This window comes from Neoarius graeffei, chromosome 8, assembly GCF_027579695.1.
Source record: "Neoarius graeffei isolate fNeoGra1 chromosome 8, fNeoGra1.pri, whole genome shotgun sequence".
Lineage (NCBI taxonomy): Eukaryota > Metazoa > Chordata > Actinopteri > Siluriformes > Ariidae > Neoarius > Neoarius graeffei.
In genome coordinates this window covers 29,281,061-29,297,544 of record NC_083576.1, presented here as the reverse complement: position 1 = coordinate 29,297,544, position 16,484 = coordinate 29,281,061, and the positions used below count along the sequence as shown (strand labels likewise).

General features: G+C 40.4%; 1 protein-coding gene across 2 annotated transcripts; it reads left to right on the top strand.

Moving 5' to 3' along the window:
• The first annotated feature begins 382 nt into the window (after positions 1 to 382).
• cstf2 (cleavage stimulation factor, 3' pre-RNA, subunit 2) lies at positions 383 to 16,452 on the top strand. 2 transcript variants are annotated; one of them, XM_060927527.1, is made up of 14 exons: positions 383 to 516; positions 912 to 990; positions 1,071 to 1,240; positions 1,368 to 1,504; positions 1,888 to 2,007; positions 2,397 to 2,519; positions 2,751 to 2,889; positions 3,008 to 3,070; positions 6,357 to 6,416; positions 6,890 to 7,028; positions 11,518 to 11,675; positions 11,769 to 11,908; positions 12,008 to 12,046; positions 15,841 to 16,452. In XM_060927527.1, exons 1-14 carry the CDS (start codon positions 438 to 440, stop codon positions 15,961 to 15,963), a joined length of 1,569 nt encoding a protein of 522 aa, XP_060783510.1. In that variant the 5' UTR covers positions 383 to 437; the 3' UTR covers positions 15,964 to 16,452. The 2 variants fall into 2 exon arrangements, with proteins under 2 accessions (XP_060783510.1, XP_060783511.1); XM_060927528.1 differs by lacking the exon at positions 6,357 to 6,416 and having other exon boundaries at positions 384 to 516.
• The last annotated feature ends 32 nt before the right edge of the window (positions 16,453 to 16,484 follow it).

Below are 16,484 nucleotides of genomic sequence, written 5' to 3'. Positions count from 1 at the left end.
CCAGGTACTCCGGTTTCCCCCACAGTTCAAAGACTTGCAGTTAGGTGAATATATGAAGTGCCCTTGAGCAAGGCACCTAACCCCTACTTGCTCCCCAGGCGCTGTAGCACTGCTCTGGGTATGTGTGTGCGCTCATTGCTCACTTGTGTGTTCACATGTGTTCACTGCTTCAGATGAGTTAAATGCAGAGGACTCGAGTGTTCGTGACAAAGTCCTCTGCTTCAATCCCCTTTTTCTTCTTCTTCTTCTTCTTCTTCTTCTCCTATACACTGTTAGGTGATACCGTAGGTGGCAGCACGTGCACATTTTGCATCCGGATCTGAGACTTTTAATTTGGAGGAAAATCGGCTTGGTGGCCATTTTCAATTCCGTCGAGTGTTTTACTCCGTGCTTCACTCACTCTGTTTTCAAATGAATAACGCTCTTTCGTGGGAACAATGGCGAGTGTAGCAACAGCCGTGGCTGCAGTTGCGGGAAGAGACCCTGCTGTAGACCGCTCCTTAAGATCTGTCTTCGGTAAAATAAAAAATAAAAATGAGAGAGAGAGATTTAATTTCCGGCTGCATCCTGTTTGTATTTTTGATGCGAATTTGCTAGCTAGTTAGCTAAGCTAACACAACATGGTTTCTCATTCTGTAAATCGACGAGCTTCATGCAGCAGTGTCACTCTGACTTATATGTTTCTTTTCAAGCAAAATATATACACATGTGTATATGCATATATTTTATATCCACACATAAAATGTGTGTATGAGTGTGTGTGCATATATACACACGTGTGTGTGTGTGTGTATATATATATACACACACACACACGTGTGTATATACAGTATACATACATACACACACACACATATATATATATATATGTAGTGTACCACAAACATTGACCACCTGCTTTTGTGCCGTAGTGGGTAATATCCCATATGAAGCAACAGAAGAGCAGCTGAAAGACATCTTCTCAGAAGTTGGTCTTGTCGTCAGTTTCAGGTATGACCATCAGACCAGATGCAGCATGGATTGTGTGCTTATGTGATGTATTCATAGGACTAAAAGGACTGGTGTTGTAGGTTGGTATATGACAGAGAAACAGGAAAACCAAAAGGTTATGGCTTCTGTGAGTACCAGGACCAGGAGACGGCACTCAGCGCCATGCGTAACCTCAACGGTCGAGAGTTCAGTGGCCGAGCTCTGCGTGTGGACAATGCCGCCAGTGAGAAGAACAAAGAAGAGCTCAAGAGTGAGTATGGTTACTGGAATCGTTTGTTTTCCCACAATGATCCAATTTTTTTTTTGTTTTTTTTTGTTTGTTGATTGATTTAAAATGACTTATACAGAGTGCACTCTGTGCCTGCTTGTTCCCTGAGGTTTGGGCACCGGAGCTCCCATTATTGAGTCACCATATGGAGACAGCTGCCCAGCTGAGGAGGCACCAGAGTCCATTAGCAGAGCTGTAGCTAGCCTGCCACCAGAGCAGATGTTTGAGCTTATGAAACAGATGAAAGTGAGTACAAGAGCAAATGAGTAAAAGTCTGAACATTTAACAGATGTCTTGACATTTTGTCATTTGGCCCTGATTTTGTTTGCATGGAGACATATGGTCCATCAACACGAATTATTGTCTTTGTGATGAAGTTCTGTTTGTTTCTTTATAAGCCTGTTCAGGTTTACTTATTGGTGATATTGGCACTGAATTGATGCAGACCTCCCAACTATGATGACGTTTCTAAAAGTCTAAATGTAACAGCATGAAAGAGCACTCCTTATGCAAGAGTAAAAAGTGCTGTCTTTTTTTTGTCATGACTTACTTGGACAGTAAACCTGTGTGCACCACTTAAGCATCAGCTGTGTGTTAGGATTGTTACACTGCATTTGTTTGTTCTCCAGCTGTGTGTTCAGAACAGTCCACAGGAGGCCAGGAACATGCTCCTGCAGAACCCACAGTTGGCCTATGCACTGTTGCAGGCACAGGTCGTCATGAGGATTGTCGACCCTGAGATTGCCTTGGTGAGACTTTTATAGGCATGGATGAGTTCTAATAGGACACCATGTAAACACACATTTCAGGAATGAACAAAAACGGTTTTAATAATAAGGGGAATAAAGTGACATGAAGAAAATGGTGAAAACACTCATATGCAGGATTGTAACAAGATGTGTTTTATGGTCTGTCGAACAGAATGCTTCATGCTTACATTTAAGAAGTAAAATGTTATTGCGTAGGAATGTAAAGGTCCAGCTTATTAGCAGCCCTTAAAACTTCTGGAAAACTATTCATACGTGTGTTGAATGAAACCATCATGTATTGTGATTGTGTATTTCTGCCATATGGCCCTTTCATTATCGATAACCTTATTTCCATATTAGTCAAAACCGACAGGTTTTTTTTCTTCTAGAAAATGCTTCATCGGCAAGCTTCTGTGCAGCCCATAAATCCAAACACCCAGTCAGGGCCTTTACCAGTGTCGAACCAGCCTCACGCTCAGCCCAGTGCGCCAGTGTCCCAGCCCCAGGCCATGGTGAACACTTCTCTCATTCTTATCTGTTAGCATTATCCTGTCAGTTATATGCCTGAAGCAAGTGACAGGATGTTATCATGGCCATTTTAAAGAGCTTCTGTTTCGCCATGTTTTTTGATGTTGTTTGTTGAAGTTCATGGTGAAAAGTAGCATTTTATATGGTGTGTTATATTGGTAGATTGTACATTACATAAAAATAAACACCAGTTTGTCTTTAATGTCATATTTCAGCCAGGAATGCACGTGAATGGTGCTCCCCAGATGATGCCACCTTCTCAGATGGGAGGTGGAGTGCCAGGGCCAATGGCAGGACAGGGGCCTATGCTGGGACAAGGCCCAATGCCAGGACCAGGCCCTCTGGGGCCAGGAGGTAAACTAGGTTACCCCTTTGCTCTGCGTTTGTGTGTGTGTAAGTGCGTGAGCACACACACACGCGCAAAATTCTTAATATTATTTATCAAAGCTATCTTCTGGCCTCTTTACTGTAGGTGGAATGCAGCCTCAGATGGGGATCCCTCAAGGAGGCCCTGTTCCAATGGACAGGGGTGCAGGTGGGTGCTTTTTTTAAATAATGTAGCATATTAGACATAGTATAATTTTTGCTACCATTGTGTTATGACGAGATTTGAGAGGGTAATGTTATTGAATGTTTCATGGTTACACATGCAGTAATACAAAGCTATCAAAACAGTACGTTGTAATTTACTGAGAAGCTTTCAAAATAATTTAACATGCTAACAAATTCCATTTTTAAATGTGAACCAACAGTATACAGTTTCGGTAAGTTTCAAAAGTGGATATTTTTTAGTGCTAATGTTAGTAGCTTGGACAGCTGTTCAAAGGGAATGCTATCATGAGAGGGGTTTTTTATCTATCTGTCTGTCTGTCTGTCTGTCTGTCTGTCTGTCTATCTATCTATCTATCTATCTATCTATCTATCTATCTATCTATCTATCTATCTATCTATCTGTTGAAAAGATCCTGCTATATGTTCTCCTATAACCTTTAACATTGTGCAATATTTTTTATCCCCTGCTGGCCGAAAGGCCCAAAGGGGAATTATGTTGTGGCGATGTCTGTCTGTCCATCCCGGGAAGGGTACTCATTTTCTGAAATCAACTCCTCTCACAATTTTTGGAGGAATTTCACGAAACTTGGCAGGATTCTTTTTTATATGTCGGTAATACGCGTATTGCAATTTTGTTAAATTCAGTCGCATTTTACCAAAGTTATGGCATAGTTGCCAGTGGGGGATGCTCTCCGAGCACTCTTGTTGTTGCTAGCATCATAGCCTGTTTCAATATAAATGGATTTAATAATATCAGTCAATATTAGTGATAACCAGTAGTGGATAGATTAAGGGTGTAAGAAGTCATGGAAAATGTGTTTTTACCATGAAAATATCAAATTTAAGACCATTAAATATTTTTCATTGTGGTCTGCTGGCAATTTCTCTAAATAGGCATATCAGGTGAAAATTCAATCCAGATTGCTTGAAACTGCTCTGATTGAATTCAGAATTGAATAATATTTATTATTATTATTATTATTATTATTATTATTATTATTGAATGCTAAACAACATACTTTTGACAGAATTAAAATCTTCAGCCGTTCATGAGATATGACCAATCAAAGATTGAAAAAACAGCTTAATGGTTTAGAAAACTGACCTAATATTATGTATTAGGATAACATGGTCCAAAATGCAGCTCATTAACAAATGAGGTCAAATGGGTTTTTTTCATAACTTTTTTTTTTTTTTTAATTTTCAAGATATTTGTATGGAAATTGGCAGGTACGTAGATGGTTGTATACTGAATACAAAGTTTGAAAAATTAGTAAAAACCAATTATGCTAATTATTTAATTTACTGATTATGCTAATTAGGCAAAAATGTTAAATTGGTACACTTTCTTTTTCAAAGTTTCACCAAATGGCTTTATTTCTGCAATACAGTCAAGCTGGAAAGTCTGCACACCCCTTTCACCTTCTTTGCATTTTATTACATTAGATACTTATTCTATAATAGATTGAGTTCAGACCTGAATCCAACTGAACATCTGTGGAAGGAGCTGAAAATGACAGTGTACTGATGCCCCCCATCCAACCTGATGGAGCTTGCAAAGGATATGCCAAGAGAAATGGGCAAAAATGTCCAGAAACAAGTGTGCCAAGCTCATAGCTTCTTTCCTAAGATGCCTTGAAGCTGTAATTGCTACCAAAGGTGCATCAACCAAGTATTAGGCTAAGGGTGTGTACAGATATGTAATCTGTTTTTGTTAGTAAAATAAAATTGCATATTTTCTAAAAACCTGCTTAAACTTTGTCATTATGGACTATTTTGTATAGAATTTTGTGACAAAAAATGAACTCAATCTATTGTAGAATAAGTCTGTAATGTAATAAAACATGGAGAAGGTGAAAGTGGTGTGCAGACTTTCTGGCTTGACTGTATAAAGCTGATCTTAACTCATTTATACATCACAAAGAAGGAGAAATCTGTGTTTAATTATAAAATATGCATCAATAAGCATTGACTGTCATTCACATCTACCATTCTTTATCAAAATAAAAGAATATTTCTAATACCCTCTTTATGCTCTGCAGGCCTTTGGAGTTCTCAAAAGTAGAGCCTATTCATGTTTATATGAATTATTATTTTGATTAATATTCACAGCTTTCAAGACTAACCTAAAATTGTGAGCCACATCCAATAAACAATTCCAATTAATTTAATTGAAATTGACATTCGCATTTCTGACTTCTGTTTTTTTTTTAAATCTCATTCCGACCACTAATATCTCAATATTTTTCATCAAAACAACTACAGTTATATTCTAAAATAGTTATTTATTTGCATGAATCAGTTTGACTTGAAAAAATAAGTAGGTAAAGCTATGAAAACTCACTTCAAAGTCTCCCGTGAAGCATAATATCAAAAATAGCTGACGGAAAATTTTGCCGAATACTTCATCAGAAATGGTGAGAACTAGAGAACATTCCTATAAAAGTTATCTGATTTGATATTCACAACTCAAAAAACACCGGCAGTTTCCCGATGTCACGCGAGCAGAGAGTGTACTCTGTTGTACCAACTTCAACCTGCCGTTACTCCCAAAGTACCGAACAGATCTTGATGAGAGAAATTTCTTTGAAAAGCAGAGATTATAAACTTTTTTATCCCCCGCTGCCCGAAAGGCCCAAAGGGGGCTTATGTCGTGGTGATGTCTGTCCGTCAGTCCCAGGAAGGGTACTCCCCTTCTGAAATCAACTCCTCTCACAATTTTTGGAGGAATTTCACGAAACTTGTCAGGATTCTTTGTCGGTAATACGCATATTGCAATTTCGTTCAATTCAGTCGCATTTTACCAGATTTATGGCATAATTACCAGCTGGGGATATTGTGCTCTCAGAGCACTTTTGTTAATGATAGCATTCATGATAGAAAATATTCAAGAGTTAAGCAATGACAGCTTTGGAAAAAAGTGTAAAAAATTCTTTCAAGAACTTAGTTGTGCAGTGTCTCTGATATTGCAATCATCCTTGTGTGTTTATTTTAAGACATTTGATCTTGGATCCAAATATTAATTTTCATTTGATTCTTCAATGCATATTTCATTCTAACGCCTTGAAATTCATACTTGCAGAACATTTAAACCACAATAAATTTCTTAACGACGTGTCAGATAATCATACACTGAAAAGCAGCAAGTTAAGAGAAACATCAGTTCAACTTGACTGATGTTTTAGAATTGTTCTTGAGTAGTGTCTCCAGGGGGCACTGTATACTTTCTCAGTTTCCTTTCCTGTTTCCTTTACCTAATGCTGACCCAGGAAGCCTTCAGGACTCTCCTGTTGGATCATCTGGGCCGGCTGCTATCGAGCGGCCACAAGGTATCACCAGCTTACCTTCGTGTCCTTAGAGATGAGAGAACTGGGTTCTCATAGCCGGGGAGGGGGGTGCTGAATGCTGAAATGATTTTCTGGCTGTCCATATCAGTTAGTTAGATGCAATGATAGCCTTTTCATTTTACATTTTTTTTCATGTTATTTGGTGAAGCAGTAACCCATGATTTCACATTTTACAAAGCAAGAGTAATAAAAATAAGAGGTTCGAATACAAGCTTCAGTTTGCATTCAGAATTATTTGATACATTTGTCTAATTAAGCGCCATCATTAAAGAATGTGCTTGACAAATGCATTACTTTTTGTTGAAGTCCTTCTTTACATTTCCAAGCTGAAATGCAGCACACATCCATACTTCCTCTATCATAATGCATTTTTTGTTGTGTAGTACCTTTTTCTGGATCATTCTTACTTGCTGGAGACTAGCACTCTAATTTGAATGGTGTGGGTTTTTTCATAGTGCCCATGGTAGACCCACGGGCTCCTATGCGAGGAGCCCCTCCAGGACCTCAAGGGATTCCACCAAGAGGCCTGCTGGGTGATGGTCCTAATGATCCGCGAGGTGGCTCACTAGTAAGCGTGGGAGAAGTAGTGGAGCCGTAAGTACAGCATCTCTTTGGATTGCAGTAGTCAGTGCACACAGTTGGACATTAAACACAATCTAGGAGTAGTAAATCAAGGTGACTGGTCTGATAACCAAGAACCTTCATGAACCAGGGCTCTACATTAACTTTTTAATCCAAGTACCAAGATTTTTTACTTGTATTAACCATGTATTAACTTGTCCTAACCATAACTTTTTTTTTTATTACTACGTATTTACTTGTTCACTGAAAGGAAAGTGATTAACAAAGTTTATCAAAAAGCAGGTATAGTCTGGGTGCGATTTGCTGGGGGGGGATGGTGGGGATCATCCCCCCCTCTGGTTTTTATCTCTGCTGAAAAAAAATCCTCGGGGACAACCCCGTCAATAAAACAAACAAACCAAAAAAAAAGTTGACATGACAGGCATGTTGTGACACAGTTTTCTATGGTCTACATTGCACTCACTTTCAAAATGACCCGAAGTGGCAGCTTTGATGTTCACGAACGTCCCCAGCAAATAGATACATTGTAGATAATAACAATATCCAGAGTGTGAACATGGATTTAGCGCCATGAATCACATCCTTACTGATGAGCGCAACAGAATGAATGTATCCACACTGACAGCCTTCTTTTCCTGTCAATGGGCCAGACGTGCGTTCCTTCCCTGCTGAGAAATTCGCAGAAATGTGGATTAAAGAAGGGCGAAACGCGGCGGATAGCGCACCGACGAGAAAGCAGAAAAGGCCACATGAACTACGCCATCAGAGCAAACTGTTAATTTAGTATTCATGTATTTTAGTGATTTTCGAGTCACTGTCCATTTAATCCGGAGGGAGAGAAACATCACAGCAACGCGACAAGCAATGCGAACTTTATTGTGTGTTAGTGTTCGTGTATTTAGTCAGAGAGATAGGAAGATGAATTTACTATCTCTGGTTCATTTTCATTTAGTGTTTGTGGCAGCGGGGGCGTGGTCAAGCATCAGTCTGTGACAGAAGGACGGCAGGACAGAACTGATTTCACACAACTCGCTTTTATTCAGCTTTTCAGCTTCTAGCTGCACTCGCACACATCAGTCGTCTAGTTGTGGCGAGAGCTCCCTCTGCTCTCGCTCTCTCTCCTTTAAATAGGGCGCGGTCACTGGGAAGACACACAAACATTAATTAACGACAGGTGTAGTGATTCTGCCACTTACCTTCCCTGACTCCGCCCTCCTGTCACAGACCGATGCTTGACCACGCCCCCGCTGCCACAGTGTTATTCATTTGATATCATCGGATGTTATTGAGCTGTTAGCCTATTGTTACCTTAGTTTTGTGACGTTTCATGATTAAGAAAAAAAACATCCCCCCTTCTGGTTTTTTGACAAATCGCACCCTGGGTATAGTTGTTATGATAATTAGGTTTTAATGATTGAGTCTTATTGAAAAATTATAAATCTGTAACAATAAAAACTATCTAGTGCTGCCTTACGTATTGCTACATATTATGTGCATATTTTATTATGTGCATGTATTGTTATAACCCATTAACTGATATGCAGTACTGTTAGACTTGCCCAAATTCAAAGCTTCTGGAGGAAATAAAGTTAAATATTAATTATTCCAGTAAAACTTGAAGTACAAACTAGAATACATTTCTGGAGAAAATGCGAAAGTGTGCTTGCTCAGGTGTGCCGCCATGGCGACTCGGCAAGAGAGGCGCCCACACGACAAGTTTTGTGTCCACACGCAAAAGTTTGGCCAAGACACAAGGCGGATTCTCATACGGAGATGATAGGCTGGCTAGGTTCTTTACAGGGACATCCCAGAGCATCACTGACATGAAAATTTAGATGTAATTCTAAATCCGTAAAGAGATATGACCCAAAACACGTTTTTGCTCATTGTGGCGCCCCCTAGTGGCCAAATGACACCATATTTGATGAGGGTAGTTTGGATGGTGTCCAAAGTCATGCCAGTAAATATGGTCTTGATACGTCAAGGCGTTTCCGTGATATGAGCTCACTTCCTGTTTGGTGGCTTCGCCATCGATTTTGATTGGCTGCCACGGGCGAACGCCTTGATGTATGAGAGCGAAACGAATATCATTCATTAGCCATGGACTGGAGATCATGTGTGCCAAAACATGATCAGACAAAACATGCGGCCAGGGTCACTTTACCTTCACTTTGGACAAAATTCAAAATGGCGGAAAATCTGATTAGGCTGAGAATGACGTCATAGGGTGCGTTGGAATCGTCTAGCTCCAAGGATTCCAACGGCACTAGACTTATGAAAATCAGACATACAGATCAAAAGTTACATGCATGAACGCATGTAAGACTTTGATCAGTTGGTGGCGCTAGAGCGTGAGACGTACCAACATGAAACTTGATGAAATCAATCAGGGTCCACTCCTCTATCAGTGTACCAAGTTTCATGACTTTCCACCTTACGGTTTGGCCTACAGACGGAAAAATCTGTTTTTTGTGTCGCGCGCCCATTCATTTCAATGGGGGGAAAAAAATGTTGAAAAACGCGAATTACGGGAGAACGACAAGGCGTATCGAAAAGCTTTATACAAGCACACATCTGCCCTACAGGCCGGACAAGTGAGAAGTGGAACGGCGTCTCTAACTCGAATGCCCCGGGAGGAGTAGCGGCTCAAAAAAGTGGGTGTGGAATAATAATAATAACAGAACAATAGTGTGCTTTTGCAAGCACACTAATTAATTTAAAGAAATGAAACCAGAAGAAAACAAGTTGGATGTGACAAGGGTGAATATCACACTGTGAATGAAAACAAAACCATAAGTGAGTTAGGCAGTGTTGTAAAATCTCTATGAAATATTTTATGACATTTTGTGATCATACCAGACAAAAGAAAAATACAATGAATGTCCGAATGAAATGAAGATTCACCACAGATATTTATTTTATTGAGGTATTTGATTGCCATTTCTCCGATTTCGATGAATTCAAAATCTAATAATCTATAATTGGATATTACGATATGGTTATTTTTACACACGCAATTGCTGTACTCGGCTTCCCTGGAATTTCGTAAACAAATAACATGGCCAGATCACTGAGGTGATTGAACTGGTTTTGTTGGAACTTTATTGATGTAACGCTTGAATAATTACAATAAAAATTGTGTTTTTCAACAATTATTCAGCTTGTCCCATTGGACAGGAAGATGCAGATCTGACTTGTCTGGATCAAACATTTGGTTGTCCCGGGCAGTCGGACTACTGTTAATGTCGAGCCCTGTGAACCTATGACGCAAACAAATCTCATCTCATCTCATTATCTCTAGCCGCTTTATCCTGTTCTACAGGGTCGCAGGCAAGCTGGAGCCTATCCCAGCTGACTACGGGCGAAAGGCGGGGTACACCCTGGACAAGTCGCCAGGTCATCACAGGGCTGACACATAGACACAGACAACCATTCACACTCACATTCACACCTACGGTCAATTTAGAGTCACCAGTTAACCTAACCTGCATGTCTTTGGACTGTGGGGGAAACCGGAGCACCCGGAGGAAACCCACGCGGACACGGGGAGAACATACAAACTCCACACAGAAAGGCCCTCGCCGGCCACGGGGCTCGAACCTGGACCTTCTTGCTGTGAGGCGACAGCGCTAACCACTACACCACCGTGCCGCCCACGCAAACAAATGTCTTTGTAAATCTTTTTGGGTTATTTTCACTAGAGATTAATGCTTTTGGATACACAAGCATGGAATCTGTGTGTTTTTAAAATCATGATTGAGTTGGATCTCTGTTTTGTCATCAGTAATAGGGCCTGAATCATATAAAATGGCCAGCAATGCCAGAACTGATCGCAAGAATCAAAAGACTCTGATATCTGATAATACCACAGAATAGAAATTTATAAGGTGGAAAAATTTAATGGTGCCTTACTGAATTTTTTTTTTTTCTTCAGATTTGGCCATTTGCCAATTCCTACTCACTAGTTTGCTGACCCATATCATGCAATAACTAGAAGTTATTCATGAACTTCTAGTTATTATTTCTAGAACTAATTCAAGAAGGTGACGGCTAGCACATGCTTCAAGAAACATGAAGCCAGCCACTGCATCTTTTCAAACTGTTGCTCACATTACTTCATAGAGCAGTTGAAAATGCTGAGAGGAAAGTTCTAACAGTCTCTAACACGTACGTGAGCTCTTAGACGCCCACAATTGGTTAGTGTCACCTAAATTGATTGACAGTGGAGGGATAGTTATTCTTAGGACTCGGGGCTATGGATAATTGAAGTATTGTAAAGGTTCATGTTCTTGCATTTAAATGAATCATTTTATAAACTTTAAAACAAGAACATGAAATCAGAGTGTAGATCCTGTTGCTGTTCAGAATAGCGTTACACTCTTCAGATTTTAAGAATTATCTGGGTGTTTTCAGATCACGTGTTTTTTTTTTTTTTTTATCACTTGGTTTTTATTAGCAAATAACATATTGGTCATATCTTTGTGTGTGCATGTGGGTGTAGCCGTGGTTATATGGGAGGCCCTCCACAGCACCAGGGACCACCCATGCATATGGCTCCTCCAGACATGCGTGGACCCCATGACATGAGAGGAGCACCCATGTTAGGAGAGCCCAGAGGCCCTATGATGGATCAGCGTGGTCCACCCATGGACTCTAGAGGTAGGTAACATAAAAATATAATGGGGACTGTGTGGTGTTCTCAAGCTTTTTATATGCATAATGTTTTCATTTGTAATTTTTTTTTTTTAAAAGCCCCAATTCCTCCAGGCCGTGATCCTCGAGCTGTTGAAACTCGGGGTCCAGTGGCAGGCCAGAGGGTCCCTGTCGCAGCTGGAATGCAGGGTGCTCCTACTCACGCAATGCCACCAAATGCTCCCCCATCTGCCCGACCTGTATGCATTAATTCTGTTTCATACTATTTTATTGATGGATTCCATGCTTTTATTTTGTTAAAACTGTCTTTGTTGATGAACATGAACTCACTTTAACAGGGTCCTGCACCTGAGGTGTCCTCTCAAGATCATGAAAAGGTAATGGTGGCACATACAGATCTTCATTAAACAAACGTTTGAGTTTCAGGTTGAGATTACTTTTGGCTATCTCGTATTAAAAAAATGTGTTCATTGAGTCAGAGAGGAAAAAGATTAGTTTGATGGTTCACTGTGCTACCTAAAGGTCTAGTTCTGTCAGCTTCAAAGATGTATGGAGTGATCTGGTAATGCAGATGGATGTAAGAATAAAGGGCAGCAAGCTATTTATTCTCATAATGTTTCTGTAATTCTGAGAAACCGGCAACATCCTTGGTCATGAATACTTGGCCCATATCCCAAACTGCATAATACCATACTAAATCATTTATCGGTGCAGTCCTTTGTTGTTGAGGCATACTATTTGGTGGTTTTGAATGTAACGCAGAATATTTTTTTTTCCCTGAATCTGTATTGAATTTTGCAAATGTGCGACTTAATTAACTCAGCAAAGAGCCTTGGAGCGCAACTGTTGCAAGTAGGTCACAATAGACCTTTTCAACCATAGAAGGTGAAATTCCAAAATCTTACATTGTGTATGTTTTTATATTTAAGAAAGATGAACAAAACCCCATTATGATCAAAAGTTTGTAAACACTTGACCATCATGCCCACCTGTGAGCCTTCTTCAAACTGTTGCCACAAGATTAGAAGCATGCAATTGTGTAGAATGTCTCATTATGCTGTTGCAGTAAGATTTTCCTTCCCTGGAACGAACAGACCCAAACCTGTTCCAGCATGACAATACCCCTGTGCACAAAACAAGCTTCATAAAGACATGATTTGCCAAGTTTGGAGTGGACAAACTCAAGTTGCCTGCATAGACCCCTGACTGTGATCCCACTGAACACCTTTGGGATGAACTAGAATGCTGATTGCAACCCAGTCCTCCTTACCTGACATCAGTGCCCAACCTCACTACTGCTTTTGTGGCTGAATGAGTACAAATCCCCAAAACCACCATCCAAAAATCTAGTGGAAAGCCTTCCCAGAAGAGTGGAGGCCATTTTAATAATGAAGAGGGGGACTAAATCCATGTTTAACCCCATGGTTTTAGAATAGGCACATATGGATGTGTTCAGGTGTCCATATATTTCTGGCCATATAGTATATCCAAAAGCTTTTATTATTCACCTTATTTTTGACAACAAGGAAGCAGCTGTCTTTGTTTACTTTGTGTTGGAACTTCCAGTGCAACAGCAGAATCATCATAAGACCGTAGCAATAATATACATACAACATGAGTAGTATAATATGCTCAGTTAGAGCCCGTCACAATAATTGGAAGAAGAGAAATACTTCACTGGAACAGAAGTGCTACAACACAATGACTGGAGTGTTGTGGGGCACCATACAACTTGTAGCCATGCCTTCTGAAGAAGAGGACCTGAATCTATGGTTGAAAATGCTAAATTTAAAACATCCACCCAAATGTCCATACGTCTGTTCTCACCATTTTGTGGTGGGGAAACCAAAATCAGAACATCCTTATCCAGAGAAATTACTTGGTTATGAGACTCTGGTGAAGTGGACGCATCAGGTCCATCAGGTGAGGCTGTTGTGTAAAACTAATGCGTTAAAGGTACTGACTGCAAAGTCATCTGAAATTGTAACTTTTTTTTTTTTTTTTGTATGGTGCATGGCATTTTCCTGTGTTCCGCAAGAACAATATCATGCGGACGAGATGTGATCATTTTGATGTGCTGAGAGTTGCTTTCCTTTGTTTTGGGACCTTTTTTCTACCTCTTGTGGTAAACAGTATAGCCCAGTGGAAACAACCGAATGTGAGGAGCTTGAACTAATTAGCATAACTATTGAACTGGGTCACACCAAGATGGTGACACATAGGCCAAGTTTACATTAGACCGTATCTGTCTCGTTTTCTTCGCGGATGCATTGTCCATTTACATTAAACCGCCGGGAAACGGGAATCCGCCAGGGTCCACGTATTCAATCCAGATCGTGTCAGCTCCGGTGCTGTGTAAACATTGAGAATATGCGGATACGCTGTGCTGAGCTCAAGCTGGCGTCGTCATTGGACAACGTCACTGTGACATCCACCTTCCTGATTCGCTGGCGTTGGTCATGTGACGCGACTGCTGAAAAACGGCGCGGACTTGTGCCTTGTATCACCTTTCATTAAAGAGTATAAAAGTATGAAAATACTGCAAATATGCAGTTTGGGATATGGGCAAATACTGGCCATTGTGTAGTTATGATTGTCTTTAGGCTTGCCATCCTTCCACTTGCAAGTGGTAAGTGATATGCGCTGGGATCACACACACAGCGGCTCAGTCCCGAATCACTGCTTGTGCACTACACTCGTGCGCTCTGTGAGCTGCGCAGGGCCGGAGTGCGCACCCTCCAGAGGGCACTCGCTGTTCAGGGCGGAGTGATTTGGAGCGCAGGATGCCTGCGGAGCCGAGCGTATCCGTGTATTGGTTTTGCTGTGTGCACGCAAATCGTGTATTGGTGTTGCTGTGTGCACACTAATCGTTTTAAAAACGTTAATCTGATGATCTGCTGATACGGTCTAATGTAAACTCCACCATAGAAAACATTGTGACTCTTCATCGACCTTGGAGAGTTTTGAGTTGCAGGTATATAATTTGTGGTTGATTTGTTCATGAATAGGTCTGTGAAACCAAAGATGAATATATCTTTTCTCTGTTATTGCTTTTATTGTTTCTCTGTAAGATCAAAACATTGTGTACAACTCCAACTCACCAATCCAAGACAAGTGCTACAAATTCTTCATCAGATTTCATGCCTATTTTACACACAGTCAATTCTAGTGGTTGATCTGCACCTTCACGAAAATTCTTGCAGACAGCCTTTTGGTTTCCATCACTTCTCTGGTACACTTTCTAGCTTGATTCACTTTCATATTTTCCTTTCCACTGTTGGGAAAGCGGGGTCTGCCATGTTTGCCCATGCTGATTTGTTTTGGTTAAAAGTAGGTCAAATGCCCCACAGTGGTCACGTGATATTGTTGCTCACTTGCTTCGGCGATCTCTGGAATCGTAAAATGTAGGATGCGTTTTATATCGGCAAAACAATTACACATAGGATGCAGTGTGTGTGGAGCAGCGAAACATCTCCAAACTCCAACAGTAATAGAAGTGGAACATTTTTGCCCAGAATTCAACTTTGTAATCAGAACCTTTAACTTAAGTGCCAACATTTAAATGGCTTCTTGGAATGTTTAGTTAGCATAGATACTTTATGATCAGTGTCCATAGCAGCAGTCTACTTCTGACTTCATTCACTAGCTAGCTCTTAATTTAACATGTTAGTCTTAACCTGACAGCCTCATAAGCACCCAGTGCTACCACTTCACTGCTTTGGAAAGTGGTGGATATAAGTTATATGGTGCCCTACAACACTCCAATCATTTTGTGTTCGTAACACTTCTTTCAAGCGAAATACTTCTCCTCTGACAATTAGTGTGACACTCTCTAACTGAGCATATTATACTACTCATATATGTGTATTACCACTGTGCTCTTAATCTGAATCAATGCATCAGCTGTTGTACTGGAATTTCTAATATAAAGGAGGAAGAAACAAACTCTTCAAAGTGGGCATGGCAGAGTAAGGTGAATAGCCAGGATATTTTAACCCCATTTCACTGGAGCATACTGTTAACTTAGAAAAGTACATGCGCTTGACAGCTTGGTTCTGATGGTGAGTAGCCTCCAAAGCTGCCAACTATTGAATTGCTATGAAGGCAGTTGGAATATACTAATTTCTTTCTCCTTGTTATGACTGAAGGCAACTCTCCTGTATTTTTCCAGGCTGCTCTAATTATGCAGGTACTCCAGCTGACTCCAGAACAGATTGCCATGCTTCCCCCTGAGCAGAGGCAGAGTATCCTCATCCTGAAAGAGCAGATTCAGAAAACTGCTGGTACCCCTTGAGAATTCTAGAGAAATGGGTTTTTCCCACCCCCTTTCCTTTTTTGCGCTTTGTCTGTCTTCCTGGTCTATAACTAGTCTGTTAATGAGACAGGTTTTCTATTTTTGTGCATGCAGCATGATGTAACAGTTTTTGTTGTAAGCAGTTGCTTAACATGCAGTTTTTTGGTTTCAGGATGTCACTGCTAGGAATTTCTAAACCTTGAAACAAGTTTCTTCCTCATGCTTGTAGGATTGATAAAAACACAGACAGACCATACCCATGTTTCTTTTCTGTTAGTTGTTGAAAGAGTAAGACATGCTATTTGTTCATTACATGTTGCAAAGTTTTTTGGACTGTAAATGTATAGTAAAAGGGGAAATGCCTGGGGTGTGTGTGTCTGAGTCTCATCCCATTGGAACACAGAAAAGTACGCAGAATTTAATTTCAGCACTGCCAAAACTATATTTGCTGTTTGAATTTTTTTTTTCAATAAAAAGAGGAAAAACTGAGTAGTGCAAATACAATCAACATTTCATGCCAG

Excerpts from the sequence above, each read along its gene's own strand:
- cstf2 (XM_060927527.1), top strand. The coding sequence starts at position 438 with ATGGCGAGTGTAGCAACAGCCGTGGCTGCAGTTGCGGGAAGAGACCCT. Across the intron at positions 2,520-2,750 it reads TGTCCCAGCCCCAGGCCATG|CCAGGAATGCACGTGAATGG; the intron begins GTGAACACTTCT and ends GTCATATTTCAG. Across the intron at positions 12,047-15,840 it reads CCTCTCAAGATCATGAAAAG|GCTGCTCTAATTATGCAGGT; the intron begins GTAATGGTGGCA and ends GTATTTTTCCAG.